Here is a 20,931-nt window from a genome sequence, read left to right on the forward strand (position 1 = left end):
ATAAGTACTTGCCAATACAAGGACGGTCATGACCAGCTTATGCAGCCAGTACTGCCGGCTCCTGACCTCGCCAAGGCAGCTCGTAGAGGGGAAGCCACTGGCCCAAGGTCACACAGCTGGGCGGTGGCAGTGCTCTCCCCAGTGGGGGCTTTGCAGCCTGCACCTCAAAATCACCTAAGTCCCGAGGCCTCCTCCAGACCCAGAACTCTCTAGGACTCTTAATTTTATTCTTAACGAAATTTGCATTTTGACCAAGCTACCCAGGGTCAAACTAGTCTGGCCTGGTTTCCCCTTCATCTGGCACTCTGAGGGAACTCAGGTGGGTGCAGCCTCCCAACAGAGGAAAAGCAAAGACCCTGGGGAGGAAAGGAGTTGTCATCCAGTTCATATGGGGGCAGGATGCGAATATGGAGCTCAATCCCCTGTGTTGTTTCTACCGAGCGACCTCTGCCAGGACCCCAAACGCACTTCTCTCAGGTGCCTCTGGCTTGCCTCATGAAGGTGGGGTGGGACCAAGCATGAGACAGGGGTCTTCCACTCCAGGACCAAAGCTCCAGGTTTGCAGCTCCACAGCTGGGGGTCAGGTGAGGCAGGGCCGAGAGGCAGCCCACCACAGTGTCTGAACCAATCAGCGGAACATCGAGGCTACAGCTCTTGTGAAGACAGCCTAAGCTTGAGCCAACTCCATGGAGGGATTCACACAAAGAGCACGCCTGCTCGGCTGTAAGGTGTCTAGAGACTAGGAGACCCACGCTGTAAGAGGCCGAGTCAGGGTCAGTCCAAAGGGGAGGGTCTGCACTGGGCTCAAGGCCCAGAAGGCACTGGGAATACTGGGAGCTGGCCTGACTGCAGAACCAACCCTGCAGCCAAGAAGACTGCCTTCTTCGACGGGCTCACCTTCACCAGCCACTTTTTCTCCTCCCCAAAAAGGGAAGTATTTTGGTTAGAAGAAAGTCACCCAAACAAAATCTTGGTAAAACATTCAAGTATTTTATACCATTCTGAACTGTTTTCTCTCTGGGGCTGACAAAAGCCTATCATCAATGCCTCTGTGGATCTAGCCTGTGAGTCCATCCCTGAACTAGGAGTGAGCGTGGGCATTCGATGGATGTCTGTCCCCTCCCCAGGTCACACAAAGAGGGGCCTGACGCTGCTACAACCAGCATGGAGCTGCTGCTGCTTTCATGAGGGACAAGGATAGCAAGAGGACCCACCACTTAACTTGTCATCAAAGCCTGGCAGTTAGTGACTATAGACATTTAGCAAGAAAGGAGATTTTGCCCTTTAAAGAGAACTGGCCAATCAAGAAATGTGTGCTCTCCAGATAATTCTGGGGTGCACCAAAGTGTGCAGCCCCTCCACCCACTGCCCCAAATGATAGTCTTCCTCTATAATCTAAAGCCCCGTACTTGGCTCTGATGGCCTTGAAATCCCAGACGTAAATCCCCATGACATCCAACTGGTGGTGTGAATAATCACTGTCTTTTGGACAGAAGAATCCTCTCCTCCAAAGCGGGCAATGAATGTAGCACACAGCTCTCCTTCTGAGACCTTCCTCTCCTAGCACAAGTCCCTGGCTGGGGAATCTCATCCCCAGGGGTATGTTCCCAGGTGCTAAGGGCATCCCCACTTCACTCAGAGGCCCAAAAGAGGCCTGGTATACACCTTCCTGAAATCGGAAAATCAAGAGGATGGAAGAGTGTTCTGGCTCCTGTCTGCGATGACTCTCTCTGCCACTCCCTGACCTGAAAAGATGAATGTCCCATAATCAGAAAAGAAACATCACAGCCCTGTGGTTGCCAAAGACCTCTTTCCTGTGTCAATCCCCTTTCACTGCAGACTTCAGAACAGGTCACACACTTTTTAAATGCCCCAAGAACTATGGTCTGAAACACCTCTGTTCTACAGGTCAACCCCCTCAGGTTGAACTCTCAAGGGCGGCCTATGCGTTCTAGCACCCTGGACACGATGGGAAGTGGGCCCCCACACATGGCAAGCAGAAGCAGCCACAGCTGGAGGGTGGCCATAGCGCTTCTAATCACCTTCTCTGGCCTCTACCTCAACATCCCACCACTTCACCCATGCCCATTTCACGGGTGGGGACACTGAGGCCAAGTGGCATGGATCTTGCCTGTGCTGACAAAAGAGGGGACACCTGGCCCAAGAGACTGATCCTGGCCAACTGCTCCTTCCACCAGGCTCCCCATCTCCCCTGTGCCCTGGCCTCCACACACTGCCTCATGGGCATGGCTGGCACATGTAAGAGGCAAACATTCTCACTTCTTCCAGAAGGAGATGTGCTCGGGAGTCCACACTCAAATGTACTACACATTCCTTTGAGGAACTCAGCTTTCCTTACTTGTGAAATAAGTCAATAACCCCTGCCAGTCACGTAGCTCCTTTCTTCTGAGACCAAAGCCCTTTGCAAACTCCTCCATTCATTTATATACTTGCTCCAGTAACTAAAACGAATGCAAGGCTTAATTACCCCTATTTTAGAGATGAAATGAAGCCCAAAAACAAATAATAGGGTATTGCCCAAGGTCCTGTAAACTGTTGGGGTCAAACCACTAAAGGCCCAAGTCCCCTTCCATCCTTGGGGTTTTAACATCACAGCCTCTTTGCCACACCTGCTCCACCCATCACAGGAAGCAGAGTTTGGTTATAAGGTTGTCCAAGATGTAGAGCTTACAATCCCACACAAGCATGCTGATCACCCAGGCCTGTCTTTGGTTCCTGCCTCCAGGATGGAGGGGGCTCACATCCTCGCCCTCTGACAACAGTTTGGCCTGGGCTGGCAACTGCCATCTTGCCAGATTCACTGTGGCATCACCCACCTCTGGAAGTCACTGATGCCTTTCTTTCAGAAGTCACAGAGACCTCCTCTGATTCTCAGGGACACGCAGTGAGACTGAACATAGCTCCCACTTCTCTGGGTTCAGAATTCGGAAAAGGAGGGGGTCACAGGACATTCTGCCCAAGGCCCATAAAGCAGGTGTCCCCGAAGCCTGGGCACCCACTGCCAGCAGTATTCTGCCTCCCAGTCACCTGACACGCCAGAAAAATCCAAACCAGCACTTCTCAAAGTGGCCGCAACCACTAGGGATGTCATCATGCAGACAACTGGGACATTACTGAGACATTTCCCAGAGGGCCTGACAAGTGCAATCACCAGGCCCCTCAGCACCCTGGGCCCTGACTAAAACCCCCTTCTGCTTCCACAGAGTCCAGGAGGATGCTGGGTAACTTCTCAGGTGGTGTCTGGAGACTGCTGCTTGTGGAAGGGGACAGGAGAGAAGACACAAGCCGCTTGAAGGCAAGAAGACTGTTCACCTCTGACTTCCCAGCGCCTGGCCTAGACACTGACCATTCATAACAGTGCGTGCAGGAAAATGGGCCAACGCAGGGAGAGAACAGGTGGGTCAGCTGGCTGACGAGTCAGACAAGACCTGGAGGTACACGAACAGGGCTTCTCCCTCTTGTTCACACCTGCCTTCACTTCTCCAGGCCTCTGCTGAATAAACATTTACGGAGCAATCACTGCATGTCAGGGACTGTACCAGACCCCCAAATCAAAGGAGGCAAGATAAAGGAGGGTGGAGGGATGTAAGTAAATACTGAGTTCTTACCATGTGCCAGGCAAAACCTGAATGTATAAAAACAGATGCTAACTCCCCTCAACTCAGTTCCATTTTAAAAAACAAAAATTTCACCACCACTTCCAGAGAGTGCAGGTATGAGTGGGCTCCCAAGGGGATGTAACACAGGTGGGGGCTGGTAGAGTGAGGGCCGGGGAGGGGGGGGGGCAGCTCTAGAGTTGGGGCATGAGAAGCCCACAAGTCCTCCCTGAAGGGGGTGCCTCCTGCAGGAACAAGAGTCAGAGGACCCTGGGCAGGGGACAGCAGGGCCCTGGCAAGGGCTGCTGCAGATCCGCATGGCTGGGAGAAAGGAAGCGGGAGGCTGCTGAGGCAGGCAGGCAGCTATGCAGCACTCACAGGTACAGAGATCCCACATCTCTTTTGTGGGGTGATGCCATCCACTCAAAGGTGATCAGACATGGAACAAAGTGGGAAAGGCGACACATGTGCTAATCTGTTTTCTGTTGGCAAGAAGAGAAAGTCTCAGTTTCCCAGCCAATAACTCAAAGGGGGAAAAAACTAAAACTTTTTCTTTTGTCTCATCTGCAGCTTTCACCTACAGCAGAGGTCATAAAGCCGGACACCTACAGGGGTCAGGCAGGCACTTGTGGCAAAGGCCAACCCACAGGGTGGGGAATGTGTCCCTCTGGAAAGCAGGGGCTCAGCCTAGCTCTGTACTTCCTGCCATAAGGAGGGCACCCAGCTTGTCCAGACCTGCTAGAGAAGCTAGAAATCCAGATCCATGTGACACCCCTCCACTTTTAAATTTCAGTAGCCAATTTAAAACTTGTAAAACAACAACAACTGGGTGGGTATGGTTTTGTCAACACCACTTCCTTCAGGAGAGACTAGTGCCCTGCCCTGCCTGGAGGACAGGTTCCACAGATAAGGGGGGCGGGGAGGGCAAAGTGACAGACATTTCCCAGGCATCCTGGAGCTCACCTTCCACCACTGAGCACTGTGTATAGGGGCTGACAAAGCTGGAGCAGCAGTGAGCAGAACCAAGGAGGCAGGCTTGGGGGTGCAGCCCCTGGGCCTCCAGAGCACATACACTATGATGAGAAAAGAAGTTCCCAGGCCAATGGCCCTGTATCTCAGTCTCAACTTCTTTCCATCCCTTGATACCTTGACTAAATTGATCTCACGTGCCTGGAGCAAGGGGGAACTCAACTGAATGAAGATAGCAGGCCCAAAGGCGACTCTACTACCCACTGGAGGGCTCAGCAGAGGCAGTACCCTTTCCCACTACTCCCTGGGGTAGGGTAGATGGGGCTGAGAATGCTGGGGATGCTGGGAAGGGTTCAAACTCAGGGAGAAGGCAACATATGGATGGCGCCTGCTCAATGTGGATCTTTGCCAGGACTATTTAGGTCAAAAATAAATAACTTCAACTAGTATCAGATCCTTTGCAAGGATAAACTTAAAAAAAAGGGGGGGGGGGGATCCCTGGGTGACTCAGCGGTTTAGCGCCTACCTTTGGCCCAGGGCACGGTCCTGGAGTCCAGGGATTGAGTCTCACGTCGGGCTCCTGGCATGGGTCCTGCTTCTCCCTCCTCCTGTGTCTCTGCTTCTCTCTCTCTCTCTCTCTCTATCGTAAATAAATAAATCTCTCTCTCTCTCTCTTTTTTTTTTTTTTTTTTTAAAGTAAAGACAGAAAGCAAAACACAGTCTTTTCTAAGCTGAGATCAGAATAAGGTGTGCCAGCCTGGGAGGTGGCTTGTGATGCCTGGCACCCTTTGCCTGAATAGTCAATGTGTCTGAACAGTCAATGACAGCTCTTCCCTGGCAGGATGCAAAGAAAAGCACAGAATGTGGACCAATGCCTGGGATTTGCGCTTTGGCTCCACAACCCTTCAGCTGTATGACCTCAATCAAGTCTCTTAACCTCAGTTTCCATATCTGGAAATGGGTACCATGACAGTAATCCTACCTTAGGGGTCGTGTGCCTCAGATGAGCAAAGGGCCCTAGAGAGGGCTTTGCAAGCTCCTCAGCACTGAACAAATATTAATTATTCTGCCTCTTGGGGGTAATCCGATGATGAGGGGCAGCTCTTGACTCACTCCCCTGGGGTTTGATATTGAGTGAAGCAAATGTGACTGCTACTGATTCAGAAGATGGAACTGGGCCTGAGCAGGGTGCCTCTGTTTCCCCAGCTTCCCCTGGCAGACAAAACAGAGGTTCCTATCACCTCCCTCCTCCTCATCGTTAGGAGACCATGCTGACTCGCCAGCTACTTCAAGCCCCAAATCACACTGCAAGGAGAATTGTAAAGGCTTTGGGCTTCTTGCAAGCTTCCCACATCCACTTAGGGCAGCATAAGCAGCAGTTACCATAGCAACCTGCACAGTTCAGCATGCCTGAGTTAGAGAGACCTGGCCCCATCCCACCCTTCATGTCAAAAACACCTGCAGTTGCCTTAGAAACCTTCTTATTCCTTCTGCTTAATGAGAACAGATTTGTTGACCTGATCTAGTTTTCTTTTTCTAGAATGATTCTAGCCGGGCACCCAAGTATCAGACTGTTCAGTCACCTGACTTCCCATAGAAGTTAATAAAAACAAATCAAACCACTATGCGCTCCTTACCTGGCCCAAAGCACCACTGAACTGAGCTTCCCTTCAATTTGAAAAGCAGGCATGTAAGTGCCAGAAGGGAGCCTTCTTCAGTTTTCTAAAGAATTTCTGGGGCTGGGGTGGCGAATCCCTCCCCACCCTCCAACACTGAACAGTTAAGACACCATGATGGGAAGCAGAAAGAGGTCAGGGCTTAAGAGCCAAATATTGCTGGGTTTAAATCCCAGCTTGACCTTTTACTAGCTCTGTGACCTTGGGCAAAGTACTCCCCCTTTCTTACCGTTTCTCATGGGTAAAATGGGGCTAACACTACCAACACAGTGGGCTGTTGTAAGGACTTAGAGAAGTAAGCGAGACAACATCTAGAGGTGCCAGAAGAACCACTAAGCAGGCGCTAGGTAGGGAGCAGTCACACATTTACACCTTACTACTGTTGCAAAATGCTACCTGACAACCTGGCCAGGCACCCAGCTAGGCTCAGGAGAGAGGGCAGGTCTTCAGGAAGGCAAAAGGTGTGGCTTTCTGAAACAGGCTGGAAACCAATCTGAACAGAGATCCTCAAATACAAGTATGCCAACAGATCAACGAGGAGAATATACAACCTCTCAAGACAAGACTTTTTGAAGGCAATTGTCATCTTTACATAAATATTTATTTATTTAACAGCCACATGCTCTCCAAGTCCACTGAATAACTCCGTCTGAACTCCCCTTTCCCCAGAGGCAGGCTACTAAGTGAGCCCCTTTATTGTGCTGAACACAGGACAGGGGAGGAGGATTCGGGAGTGGCACTAGACTCTAGCAAACTGCTTTCTCCACTCTGTGGGCTGCTGGCCAGGCTGGGGCAGTCCATCAGCAGAGGACACCTACAGAGCGGAGCCAGAGTAGGAGCCGAAGGGCAGGGCTGGCAGGGGTGGGGCCCCTGGCTACCTACAGTCCTTTAAGGACCCAGCCCATCCCCTAAAGGGGTCCCTCCCAAGCCTGCTTCTGAATCGGTAATAGCAGTTACATTTGCTTCATTGATATTGAGCCCCAGGGGAGTCAAGAGTTGCCCCCTCATCATCAGATTACCCCCCAAGAGACAGAATAATTAATATTCGGGGGAGGGAGAGCAAGGAACACTTCCCAGAGGAGAGGACATCTGAAGGACAGGCAGGCATGTTCAGGATGGGCAAAGCATATTCCAGGCAGACAGAAGGCAAGAGCAAAGCCAGGGAGCTACAGCTGGGAACTCCTTGAGGACAGGAGTCGAACCAGGCTTTACCACCACACTCAGTTCCTCTCTCCAAGCCTCATTGTGTCACCAGTAAAAGAGAAACAATGATGGTCACCACACATAAGGTTCAGGGCACTTACAATGTAACGAGCGGCATCCTAGGCACCCTGTCTGCAGCAGCTGGTAGGATCCTCACAAGAAGCCCTCCCAGCTATGTGTCCTTTGGCTTCCCTCATTTTACAGACAAGAAACCTGAGTTAAAGAGAAGTCTCGTGCCTGATCCCAGTCTCACAATGAGGAAATGGCAGAGTCTAAATTTCACTGCGGTAGCCTGGCTTTGGGGCCTGTACTCCCCACTGCACTATGCTGCCTCTTGGTCAAGTGTGTGCCCAGGTTGACACAGTACCCAGCTCTGGGTACAAACTCAGTACATGGTCCATATTCCTGATATTTTCCATCAGACTTCTAAAGAATAGGGCCTGGCCATACAGTGCCCCAGGGTCCCAGATCTCCCAAGGGCACCAGGAGCAGCCCCTCCTTAAGGCTCCAGGCCTGCAAGGAAGGCCTAGTGGCTAACGGCTCTGGAAGACAGAGGGCCCTATGCCCTCAGTCATTACTGGCTGGGGAGCTTGGGCAGGCTACTCCATCTCTCTGTATCCTGATTTCTTCTCTAATTCAGGCCCTTTTACAAGGATGAAATGAATCAGTCCCTAGGAAGTCTAATGTCCAGTTCGCAGGCCAGGCTCAACAAATGATCAGGACTTTTATCCCATGGCTGAGCTCCCACCTGACCCATATACCCTCTGTAGACGCTGAGGAAAGAGAACTGAAAATTCCTCCAGAGATAGCATCAATCAACGGTGCCACATAAATCCAGTGGCTGGATGTAACTCAGATCAGTAACGTCCCAATTCAGTCAATACGCTGGCCAAGAAACAGGTTATTTAATAAGTAGCCCATTCTTGAAACCTCCTGACAGTAAAACACAACCCTGACACTTTGCAAAGCTTCTTTGTCCTATGGCCCATGGCTCAGTGAAAAGAAAATCCTCCAGGGGTGCCTGGGTGGCTCAGTTAAGCGGCTGCCTTCAACTCAGGTCATGATCCCAGGGTCCTGGGATGGAGCCCCGCATCAGGCTTGATGGGCAGCCTGCTTCTCCCTTTCCACTACTTATGCTCTGTCTCTCAAACACACAAAATCAGAAAGAAAAGAAAAGAAAAGGAGAAAGAAAAGACCATCCTAAACTACTCCACACCCAATGGCCATGTGTTTCTCCTTTGCTCCAACCGTTCAGATGACTCAGAAAGGATCTGCCTGCAGCTGTCAACTCCCCCCCCCCCCCCCCCCCCCCCCGCCACTTCCTAACCTATGCAGGGCAAGCTGAGCTAGCAGATTCAACATCCCTTTAGGAAGGATCAGGATTAAGGTTACAGCAAATATCCAGGGTCTGTATCAGGTTACTCAAGGTCTGCCTGTTCAAAGGCCAAGACGTTAGAGACCATTGTTTTCACTGAGTTGGCATCATCCTAGGCTGGTAGAAGGCTGGCGGGGGGGAGCACCCATAGACCCTACCCTTGTCAGTGACACCTAATGCTTTGAACTTCTAGGTCCCCGAGCAGGCAGGTGTGCTGAGGGCAAGAGTGGAGCCACAGAAAAAGAGAAACTAGTCCAGAGCCTCCTCATATCTGCTCTTGACTCAGGCAGGGATCCATGAAGGCCATTATCAAACACACAAAACCATTATCAAACAGGCGACACCAATCAGCGGTTGCATGGGGCTCTGGACTCATTTTCATCCTCCAGCAAAAGGCCTACTCCGAGCCAGCCTCTCCAGCAGCTGCCCGCCTGGTTCTTACAGACTCCACCCTCTCCATCCCTCTCCCCCATACCTCAGTAACCGCTAGAGAACACAGTCAATCAGAGCTCCCACATTCCTGCTTAGAACCTTCCATAACTCCCCAGGGCTTTGGTATTACATTCAAAACCTGGTGTCCCTTGGCTTGGCATCCCAGGTCCTGTATCAGCTGACCCCAAACCTTGTTTTCAGCTAGATCTCCCTCCACTCCCTCATGGACTGCTCACCCCACCCCAACTCTGTTCTATCTACTATTCCCAGAACAAGCAGCATGCTTCCAATCACTTGATAAATATTCTGCACCTATATAAAGATCAGTATGACACAGATCCTGCCCACAGGAGTTCCCAGCCCTGCCACCCAGCCTCTGCTCCTACTGTTCCCTCTGCCAGGAATACCCTTTCCTATGCCTTCTCTAGCTTGAAAATGCCTGCCCGTCCCTCAAATCTCAGATCTTTCTCCCAAAGACTTCATCCTACCCTCTCACGGTGTTCTGTAAGTACCACCCAGCATTTATGATATAGGAATCAGCATGTTTCTCCAGCCAGACTGTGAGCTCCCCAAGGGCACAGCCCATGGGGTCGCTCAGGTCTGCACCCCAGCACTAGGTCAATGCCTAGCACACATAGGGCACTCAATGAGTGCTGACCGGACAAGGACATACACTCTGGGCCAACACAGAGGAATAGGAACTAGATTCTTCTGCCTCAACCAACTGAAAAACTAGACAAAGTAAGCAGAACAGTTTTCAGAGAGTGGACATCAGCCAGTGTAGAAAAGTGATTTCTGAGAGGGGAGAACAAACAACTGCCCCTAGCTCACACTGCCTAGAAAGAGGTTCCAGGCCATGATACAATGATAGGGTGCCTAGGCAAAGCCTGACAGTCTCAGAGCCCAACAGGCTCCTCGGGTTGGGGAAAGGAAGTTGGGAGTCCTGGGAGGCCAAGGCAGCCAGACTTTACAGGGCCTAAAACCAGAGAGGAGATAGCGACACACAGAAAGAACTCTGGAAATCTGCAAAGGGTCCCCCTCCATTTTTCAGCTAAGTGCTGACAGTACGGATCAGGATTAGAGGGAACAATCCTTGGAACTCAAAATGAGCCAAAAATAATTTGTGTCTCGGCCAGAGTCAAAAAAATTTAGTAATCCACATGGCATCCTTGGAGCACTGAAGAAAGTACTGCCTTGTTAGTGGGGAAATTAACCCTGGTCTAAAGATTGTTCTGATTTCAAGTAACGAAAACTAAGAGCAAGCTTTTAAAGGATGAAACTGTTTCTAAGTAACTTAACAGTGTCCCAAAATAACACGAAGAATATTTGCAGAAATACAAAAATATTCATCTCCCAATGGGGTAAAATTTGCACCTGACATCAATAAAAAATTACCAGACATACAAAGAACCAAGAAAATGGAATCCATAATGAAGGAAAAATCAATCAACAGATACAGACTCAGAAATACAGATAACAGAGTTAGCCTAAAAGGGTATTAAAATAGTCACTACAGCAATATTCCATATGTCCAAGAAGCTAAAGGAAAAACTGAGCATGTTAAGTAGAGACATATAGAAAAGTATAAAAAAGACATAAATCAAACTTGCAGAGATATAAACAATAATGCCAAGATAGAAAGCATACTAGATGGAAGTAACAATAGATTGGGTACTACAGAAAAAAAGATAGGTGAACTTGAAGATAAAACAGTACAAATGATCCAAAACAAATCACAGAGAGAAAAACAGAAAGACTGGGGGAGAAAATGAATGAAGTATCAGAGAGCTGTGGAACAATTTCAGGTATTCTAATATACTTGTATTTGGAGTCCCCAAAGAAGAGAGAGAAAGGACAAGAGAGAAACTATCTGAAGAATTAACGGGCTGAAAATTTTCCCAATTTGATGTAAGCTATAACCCCACAGATCCAAAAAACACTCAACTAACCCAAGCACAATAAACATGAAGAAAACTACACCAAGGCACATGATAATGATTATTACATGGTCTAAAACCAGCAATAAAAGAAAAGCAGAAGGGGGACTCCTCCTGGATGGCTCAGTGGTTGAGCATCTGCCTTTGGCTTAGGGTGTGATCCTGGGGTCTTGGGATCAAGTCCTAAATGGGGCTCCCTGTGAGGAACCTGCTTCTCCCTCTGCCTATGTCTCTGCCTCTCTTTCTCTGTATCTCTCATGAATAAATAAATAAAATCTTAGGGGAAAAAAGAAAGAGCAGAAGGAAAAGGGGCACACTAGAAATGGAAGAACAAAAAATAAGAAGGACAACTGATTATGCATATGCAACCATGCAAACCAGGAAACACCGGACCCACTTACTAAAATGTTGAAATTAAGAGTCAACCTAGAATTCTATACCCAGGGAAAATACTTCTCAATAACAAAGGCAAAATAAAGACTTTCTTAGACCCCCAAATTCTGAAAGAATTAAAGGAAGTCCTCAAGTAAGAAAGAATGTGAAACAAAATGGATCTACACAGAGGAATGAAGAACACCAGAAAAGAAAAACGTGTAAATAAATATAAAATATCTTTTCTTTTTTATCTCTTTATAAATTGACTGTTCACATGTCAATATTAACAATGAATTGTGGGATTTATAGTATATGTAGAAGCGAAATGTGTGACAACAACAGTACAAAGTCCAGGAGGGAAGAAATAAATGTACATATTGTAAGGTTCTTATACTAGATTTAAAGTGGTATAATATCACTTGATGATCGACTGTGACAAGCTAAATAAAGATGCATACTATGAATCTTTAGTAAATTGCTAAAAAAAAAAAAAGAGTTATAGCTAATAAACTAGCATAGGAAACAAAATGAAATCAAAAAAATTACTCAACCCCAAAGAGATCAGAAGAAAAAAGAGAAAAAAAAAAGGAAATGGGAAGAAAGATTATTGGATAAATTGAAAACAAACAGCAAGATAATAGTTATGCCTAACTACATTAATAATCATATTAAATGTAAATGTACTAAACATACCAATTAAAAGGCAGAGACTGTAAAATTCAATTTTACAAAATGCAAAACCTATCTATGTGTTTCCTACAAGAACTCATTTTAAAGACACATAACTTAAAAGAATATCAAGAAATACACAAAGCAAATGTTGATCTTTAAACACTATCCATTTTTAAATCATGGTAAAACATATATAACATAAAATTTACTGTTTGAACCATTTTTAATTGTACAGTTTTATGGCATTAAGTATATTCACACTGTTATTCAACCATCATCACCATCCACCTCCAGAATTGTTTTAACATCCCAAACTGAAACTCTACACCCATTAAACACTAATTCCCCATTCTTCCCTCTTCGGCCCCTGGCAACCACCAGTCTTCTTTCTGACTCTATCAATTTAACTAGTCTAGGAATATTATATAAGAGGAATCATGTGATATTTGTCCCTTTGTCCCTGGCTTGTTTCATTTAGTATTATTTCTTCCAGTTTCAGCCATGTTGTAGCATGAGTCAAAATCTCCTTCCTTTTTAAAGATACACAATGTTCTATATATGTACCACATTGTTTATCCATTCATATATCAATGGACACCTGGGTTGCTTCCACCTTTGGGCTATTGTGAATAATGCTGCCATAAACACCAGTGTACAAATATATTGGTTGAGTCTCTGTTTATACTTCTTTAGGGGATATACCCATAATTGGAATGCCTGAATCATATGATAACTGTATATTTAATTGTTTGAGGAATTGCCATACTGTTTTCCACGGCAGCTGTGCATCTGACATTCCCACCAGCAATAATGAGGGTTCCAATCTCTCTACATCCTCTTGCCAACACTTCTGTTTTGTTTTAAGATTTTATTTATTTATTCATGAGAGACACACACACACACACACACACAGAGAGAGAGAGAGAGAGAGAGGCAGAGACACAGGCAGAGGGAGAAGCAGGCTCCATGCAGGGAGCCCAACGTGGGACTCAATCCCAGGACTCCAGGATCATGCCCTGGGTCAAAGGCAGGCGCTAAACGGCTGAGCCACCCAGGGATCCCATACTTCTGGTTTTTTTTAACAGCCATCTAAAGGGCTGTGAGGTGGTATCTCATTGTCATTTTGATTCGCATTTCCCTAATGACTAGTGATGTTGAATATCTTCATATACTTATTGGTCATTTGTCTATCTTCTTCAGAGAAACATCTATTCAAGTCCTTTGCCTATTTTAATCTGATCACTTTTTTTTTTGAGTTGTAGTTCTGTATTATATATTGTATACCAATCCAGTAATTTTTTAAAAGCTGGATTGGCTATATTAATAGGAGACAAAGTAGATTCAGAACAAAGACTATTACCAGGGATCGAAAGGGTCAATTCATCAAACAAACAACATCCAAAATGTTTATGTACTTAATAACAGAGCTTCAAAATACATGAAGCAAAAACTGATAAAATTACGAGGAAAAACGGATAGATCAATCATTATAGTCATAAATTGCAATGACCCTTTTTCACTGATAGAACAAGCTGACAGAAAAACAGTAAGAAGTTATGACTTGAACAGCGCTACCAACCAACTTAACAGATATTGATCCAATACTCCACTCAACAAAGCAGAAAACATATTTTTCCCAAGTGTTCACAGAGCATTGACCAGGGAAGACCCTATCCTGGGCCATAAAGCAAGTGAATTAAACATTTCAAATTAAAACAGTCAATTAAAACATTTCAAATCAGGGATCCCTGGGTGGCGCAGCGGTTTGGCGCCTGCCTTTGGCCCAGGGCGCGATCCTGGAGACCCGGGATCGAATCCCACGTCGGGCTCCTGCTGCATGGAGCCTGCTTCTCCCTCTGCCTGTGTCTCTGCCTCTCTCTCTATCTCTCTGTGACTATCATAAATAAATAAAAATTTTAAAAAAAATAAATAAATAAAAAAATAAAACATTTCAAATCATACAAAGTACATCCTCTCTTTACAAAGAAATTAAGTGAGAAATCAGTGTTTACTGGACAGAAAGAAAATAAAGTAATAGTATAATGCTGACTTTGCATCTTCTACTACTTGTAATCCAGCCAAGGGGAGAGTAGATACATTAAACGTCTTCGATGCTAGGCATACCTGATCTGGGCTTTCTGTTTGATGTGTTTATGGTTGAGTCTCTCCTTCTCTCTCTTCTCCAGCCCATCCTAAGCCCCAGGGGCCCCACTTGTCAGTACCAGCAAAATCATGACGAACCTGTTTGGTCTTTGCTTAAGTCTCTCACAGAAACCAGCGAAGGGGAAGAGAAATGCAGTAGAGGGAGCACCAGTTAAGTATACATGCCTTTTAAAGCACCCAAATCCTCAAAGGCATTGCCATTACAGAGATCTCTAAGTTATAGGGCAACTATCCAGGAACAAACCGGAACCTTAAGAAAACTCTAGACTCTGAGCAGAAACTAACAGAATTTTGGAACAACAGAGATCCAGTGGGATTACAACGAGATTTTCAATGATTATGTCAGGCTGGATAAAGCTGACTGGTACTGGCCCAAAGTATTCGGAAATAATTCACATGGCTAGTTAGGCCAATGCCCTTTCAATGGCAGATTTATGCCAGGTTAGCAGATTTCACAGCAATATGTAGAAGGCAAAAGAGATTCCTTAGAAACAATCTCAGTTTCCAGTATAGAAAATCTACAAACTCTTTAAACTGGTGCTTCCCAAATTTGACTTTCAAAAAGAATCTCTCAGTGCATATGTGAAAAATCTTGATTCCTGGGACCGCTGCTCCAGACAATCTCCAGAGGTTTGGCTTCATATTTTTAATAAGCGTCACAGATGATTTTTTTTTAAAAAAAGTATTTATTTATTTTAGAAAAAGAGAGTGAGCAAGAGGAGGAGCAGAGGGGGAGAGAGTGAATCCTCAAGCAGACTCCCTGAGTGCAGTGCCCAACATGGGGCTCCATTCCAGGACCCCAAGACCATGACCGGAGCTGAAACCAAGAGGTAAACGCTCGAGTCACCCAGGCTCCCCTAAGCATCACTGATGATTCTTAAGTCCAGCAAGAACATTAGCTTTGAAATGAGACTAACAGGTTAAAAATCCCAACTCAGTGCTTCCTGGCTGGGTGACCATTATATAACATCTCTGCAACTCGCTTTCCTGTAAAATGGGATCACCACCTACCCTGAAGTATTCTCAGAACTCACTGTGTTCACAAAGCCCCTAAAACAGTGCCAAAAGCACATGGCAGTCAAGCAAGATATCAGAGCTATTACCACCTAAAAACCAGCCAGCAAAAGCTGTCCAGATAAAGAAATCCAAAATGAAATTTCTACCTAATGGCAATTACAAAGGCACCAAGCCAGTTTCCGAGATAATCGAGGAAAAAAGCCTTTGTGGGCACCATGACCACCAAGAACAAAGACTCTCACTTCAGCAGCCAAGGTTCAACCAGGCCCCTCCTCCCACCCCAGAACCCCAAGGTCCAGGCCTGGGCAAGGCTGTAGCTTTGCACGACAGGCAAAGGAAGTCCTTCCTCCCCAAATCCCTCTGACACTGAAACCTTCAGCTCTAGGGCCTACAGTCCTGAGTCAGGTGGCAGCAACTTGGGTGCACTGGCAGTAAACAAGATTCCTGGAAAAGAGGCAAGGAGCCAATGAAAGAAGTGGAAAAGCCTTGAGTCAGCAACAGGATTACTGAGACACTGCTAGAGTGAAGGGAAGTGAGTCTATGAAGTTTCCTGGGCCAAAGGAATACATTTCTAGGGTGGGTGAGGCCAGACCCTGTGCTGAGAAAGCACAGCCTTGGGGACTGAAACTCATCTGTGCCAAAAACTCACAACAGAGCCTCAGGTAACTCCTTCTCCCAGCCGTAAAGTGGGAAAATAAGCACCTTTATTGGCTGTGGGGAAGAAATGAGGAGGAACCGGGTCCCTATGGAGGATACACAGACCCACAAACGCCGCACTGCCCTCTGCACCCAAGAGGCACCAGACCTATACAGGACAGAGATGTGTCCAGTCTGTCGATGCACAGGCACAGCAACGGCCTGTGTACCCGGCAGGTCCAGGAGTGGGGCTGCTAAGTGACGGGCGCTGGGCTCTCCTGGTCTGGGTCCAGAAGAGCAGGACTGAGCCCAGGCTGAGAGCCCCTTGCACTCTCCCGGGGAAGGGCACGGGCACGAGTCACGGCCAGGAGTCTCCGTGCCCCTACTCTGCACTGGCCTCCCCTGCGTGACCTCTGCTAAGTCAGGCCCGCTCCGAGGCCTGCTCCCGCGTGTGCAGCGGGCAAAGTGGCTCTGACCGCGACGGCAAGGGGCTGGGGGGGCGGGGGGACGGGAGGGGGGCGGGGCCGCAGGTGCCACCTGCGGCGGGAAGGGAGCGGAGGGCGCTGGGGGCGGGGGCGCCGACCTCCCTCCCTCCCTCCCGCGGCGAGGGGCAGGGGTGCCGGCGCAGTCACGCGCCCCTCGCGCCCAATCACCGGACAGGCGGGGGCGCGCCAGGAGCCACTGCCAGCACCACCTCCTTCCCCGTCCTCGCCCCTCCCGGGTCCGCTCACCTGCCCCGGCCGCCGCCGCCGCCGCCGCCGCCGCGGGTTAAACCACCGCCCGCGCCCGCACTTCCGGGGCCCGCCGGCCCGCCCCCTCCCGCCGGAAGTGACGCCCTCCGACGTCCGGGCCCGAGCGGGGCCGCGCCGCCCCCCCGCAGCACGCCGGAGGCCCCGCACGTCTACCCCGCGCGCTGCGCCCGCTCCGCAGACACCCGAGGGAGTACCCCTCCCGCGAGCCCCCTCCCGCGAGCCGCTGCCCCGGCCCCGGCCCCGCCCCCGCCGGCCTCCGCCCGCCTCTGGGAGGGGCGCCGCCCCTCGGGCCGACTCTGCCCCCGGGCGAGTGCGCCTGCGCGGCCGCCCCGCGTGTAGCCCCGCGGGCGGGGGGCGCGGTCCTGTGTCCCCGGCCCGACTCGGGGCCTCCGCTCAGAGCCGCCCGCAGGGAGCCCGGGAGGAGGCGAGCGAGATCCCAGCACCCGGGGAGCGCCCTAGGCGGTGCGACTGCGCCCGCGCCCACGCCCACGCCCGCGCCGTTGGGCCCCGGGACGCGAGCGGCCGCGGACCTGTGTCCTCCCGGGCGGGCTGGAACTGGCGGCAGGTTCCCCGCAGCAGCTCCGCGCGGTTGGCCAGGCCCTGGGTCGCACCTGGGCCCGTGCTGTGAGCCGTGCTGGACGGGCCGCCTCCTGCACCCTCCGCCCCCGACCCAGAAGGACCCGGAGCGGGCCAGCGCGGGCTTCCCCGGGCGGCCCGTCCTGAGCCCGAGAGCCCAGCCCTGCCCCGCCCCCCAGCAGGGCCCATGGTGGCGGCCCTGTAAAAGCGGGGCCCCAGGGGGAGCGCTTCGCAGAACCCACCACCTTCGGGCGTCGAGTCAGGGCCATCCTCGCCGGCGATAGAGACCCAGCCGCGAGCAGCTCAAGGACGCGGATTGCTGGGTCACGTGACCGGAGAGTGGCGGGAGCGCTCCCCGCGGCGGTGTGCAGGCTCGTGCAGGCTCGTCCTCTGTCTGACTCGGTCTCTCTTGTGATATCAGAATTCTTCTCAGCAGATAGTCTCAAAATTTCCATGTCGATTCTAGAGAGAACGATCTGATTGGCTGTGGCACCACCACTGCCCCTGTGCGCAGAGCTCCCGGCTGCCAGGTAGCCTGTGGACTCGGGCCCCTGGGCAAGAGGATCAGGCCTCACGCAGTGTCCACCCCTGGAGCACAGATCGGATCATGAGGAAGGCAGCCCCAGCTACTGACTTATTTGAGGGATACCAAGGTTGCTTTTGGCAAACACCTCGCCTTGCACATGATGTTAGAGTAGCTCATGTTGATAGCAGCTTTCAGAGAACTGTATTGGAACTGTTTCCGAGTGGTGGGGCGGACCAGGGCGGATGGCCTTAACTTTGTGTCATAAACCTTTTGTGCTATATAATTTTTAATCTTGTGCATATGTTACTTTGGTAGTAAAAAAAAAAAAAAAAGAAAAGAAAAAGAAAACAGAGGGCTCCTGGGCGGCTCTGACAGTTGAACATCTGACTCTTGATTTCAGCTCAGGTCATGATCTCAGGGTTTTGAGACCAAGCCCTGCATCTGGCTCCATGCTGGGCACGGAGCCTGCTTAGGATTCTTTCTCTCTCCCTCTCCCTCTGCCTGTCCCCCATCTGCACGTGTGCACAACCAGGTTCTTGCTCTCTAAAAAAAAAAAAAAAAAAAAAAAATAGTACTACTGATGGATTAGCTTGAATTTCATTCAGCAATCCTTTCACTCACTGGTACTGTGTTGGCAGGTGAGATAGGTACATGACACTGGGAGGTCATCTTGACCTGTGAATTGACCCTGGAATGGTGGCCATACCTGCAGGCACAACAGAACAGAAAGAGCCTGAGCCCTGACACGGTGGAGCTTCATGACACTGCTGGATGCTCACCTCCAGACTTTCACAGGGGAGGGAAATAAACCATCTTGTGTGAGCCACTCTTGTTTTGGGTTTTCTGTCACTCATGCCCTTTGGGCCTTAGACTCCACTTCTGGAAAGCCCTTCTTGTACTCTCAAGACTGGGAAAGTTCCCTCATGCATGTTCTTCAAACACCCCCCACTTTTCCGTCTCTTAGCATTTACTACATTTTTGTGTAACTGACCATTCTCTCCCCCTGGATGGTATTTCCGTAAGGACAGGCAGAACCTATTTTATACATCATTTTCTGCCAATGCTAGAAACTCCTAAAACAATGACAGTAATAACTTGAAAATGTGACAGACACAATGATTCCAGCCAAGGTGTTGAGGGGAAAAGACAAACTACTGCCTACTTTCCATATCAAACAGGTCATTGCCAAGTCATCCGTTGGGGTGGGTGGGTGAGGGGAGCTGCTGGGCCTTCTGAATAACCAAAGATGGAGAATTAGGGCAAAGGACGGAGGGAGGGAGAAATGGCAGAAAACTCCAGTCATCTGAGGCAGATGGCAACGGAAGAGGGTGCTTTCCCTACCATGTTTCTTCCTATTTTCCACTCCAGGCTCTTTTCATCCCCACCTGGCTCTAGCCCACCCCCTTTGGTCCTGGTGGTGTCCAATCCCTGGCACTTCTGTCCCTATTCAGTGCCTCAGTTATACCCAACGTCGTTCATGTTTCAAAGTGACCCTGAAACATGCAAAAGAGAGGGGGAGAGAGAGCAAGAGGAGACTGCTCCTTACTCTTCTCTCATTTTTTCATTCCACATTTCATTCACTGCTGAGGACTGCAGATACAAAGGAGAAGGACACCGTCTCCAGCCCCAGGGAAGATGCCTTGCTGGTTGGAATTTGAGAGGACACAGGAGATCTCCCTCCCCCAAGATACCTCAGTCCTTCAGATGATCAAGAACAAAAAAAATAGTAAAGTCGAAATATTCATTATGTTTCCTCTCTACCTCCTACTACAAAGTGTATGTTTGTTTAACTCCTCAGAACAGGATCTTGTTAGGTCCATGGTTGACTAGTTGAAAAGTGATGTGAACAGAAATGAGGAGGGCTGGACAGGGAGGTCAGAATTTGAGGTGTATCAAAGAAGATATTGGAGAAGCTGAGGTATGGGGTGGGGGGAGGGGTGGTATTTAGGAACTGTCTGGATAAGCAGTTTTTAAAGGAACTTTCGCCATGTGGTACACACAATCCCCAATTTGGCCTTCAGATCTTCAGTGAACACTTGATCTTATTTTTTTTCTGGACTTGAAAGTCAGATTATTCTGGCTGGGCTTCTCACTTGGGCCCATTCCTCCTGGCTTCCCCTCCATGCTCAGCAGTCATGCCTCACTACTCAGAAGGGAACTGTGCCACTGAGGCACCTTCCTCCTGGCTCCCCCTCCATGCTCAGCAGTCATGCCTGCACTACTCAGAAGGGAACTGTGCCGCTGAGGCAGGGGTTGATAGCTGCCAACAGAGTCATACACTCTCTGGCTTTCCTTAAAAAATAGAGTTTATTTTCTTTTATGGCAATAAGCCCAATAGCTTTAAAAAGCTGCATTCACCAACCTCCTTTGCTGTTAGTTATGATTGGATGACTAGAGGTGCCCAAGTGGCACAGTGGGTTACGCATCTGACTCTTGATCTCAGCTCAGGTCTTGATCTCAGGGTCCTAGTTCAAGCCTCCTGTCGAGACCCTGCTAAATAAATACACAGATAAATAACTGAGTGACTTTGTGATATAAACAGATGGATTGAGAAGAGTTATTTGGAAGGCTGCTTTAAAGGAGCTGAGTCACCTGAGATGTGAGTCCTTTTGTCTTCCCCACCTTCTTCTCAACTGCTGCTTCAATTTCAGATGTGATGGCTGGAATTCTTGCAGCTGTATCGGACCATGAGGTGACCTAAAAAGTAGAAACCATTGAAGCTGTGGATGGCCTACCCCCAGATTGGTTTAAGTGGGAGGGGGAAAAAATCTAGTTCTATCTTGTTATGGTTACTTTAGGTTTTTTTGTTATGTGTGCCCAAATTTAAACATGCTATGGTTAATATAGTACTGCTTTATTATTATTTGGTTGGGTTTGGTAAATTAATTTATATTTTACAAATTTCTTTCCTCTATTATTCTATTAAATTCACACAAAAAACCACACACACACACACACACACACACACACACATACACTCTTGTATCAATGCAAAATTGTGATTA

The 20,931-nt window shown here is 48.9% G+C and overlaps 1 protein-coding gene across 6 annotated transcripts in view; it reads right to left on the minus strand.

The window, feature by feature from the left end:
- VPS37C (VPS37C subunit of ESCRT-I) overlaps positions 1-18,101 on the minus strand; it is a 29,863-nt gene extending 11,762 nt beyond the window's left edge. The window contains exon 1 of one of the 6 annotated variants that reach the window (XM_025987376.2): positions 17,643-18,101. Coding sequence is in view for 1 of the 6 variants with exons in the window: in XM_072758189.1 (XP_072614290.1) it covers positions 5,113-5,173 (61 nt within the window). In the remaining 5 variants the exon portion in view is untranslated. Of the gene's footprint in view, positions 1-5,112; positions 5,360-16,803; positions 16,884-17,354; positions 17,565-17,642 lie in introns of those variants that run through there. The other 5 variants (XM_072758192.1, XM_025987375.2, XM_072758190.1 and 2 more) reach the window with 5 other exon arrangements.
- Between the last annotated feature and the right edge of the window lie 2,830 nt (positions 18,102-20,931).

The sequence above is a fragment of the Vulpes vulpes genome, chromosome 5 (genome assembly GCF_048418805.1).
Source record: "Vulpes vulpes isolate BD-2025 chromosome 5, VulVul3, whole genome shotgun sequence".
NCBI lineage: Eukaryota > Metazoa > Chordata > Mammalia > Carnivora > Canidae > Vulpes > Vulpes vulpes.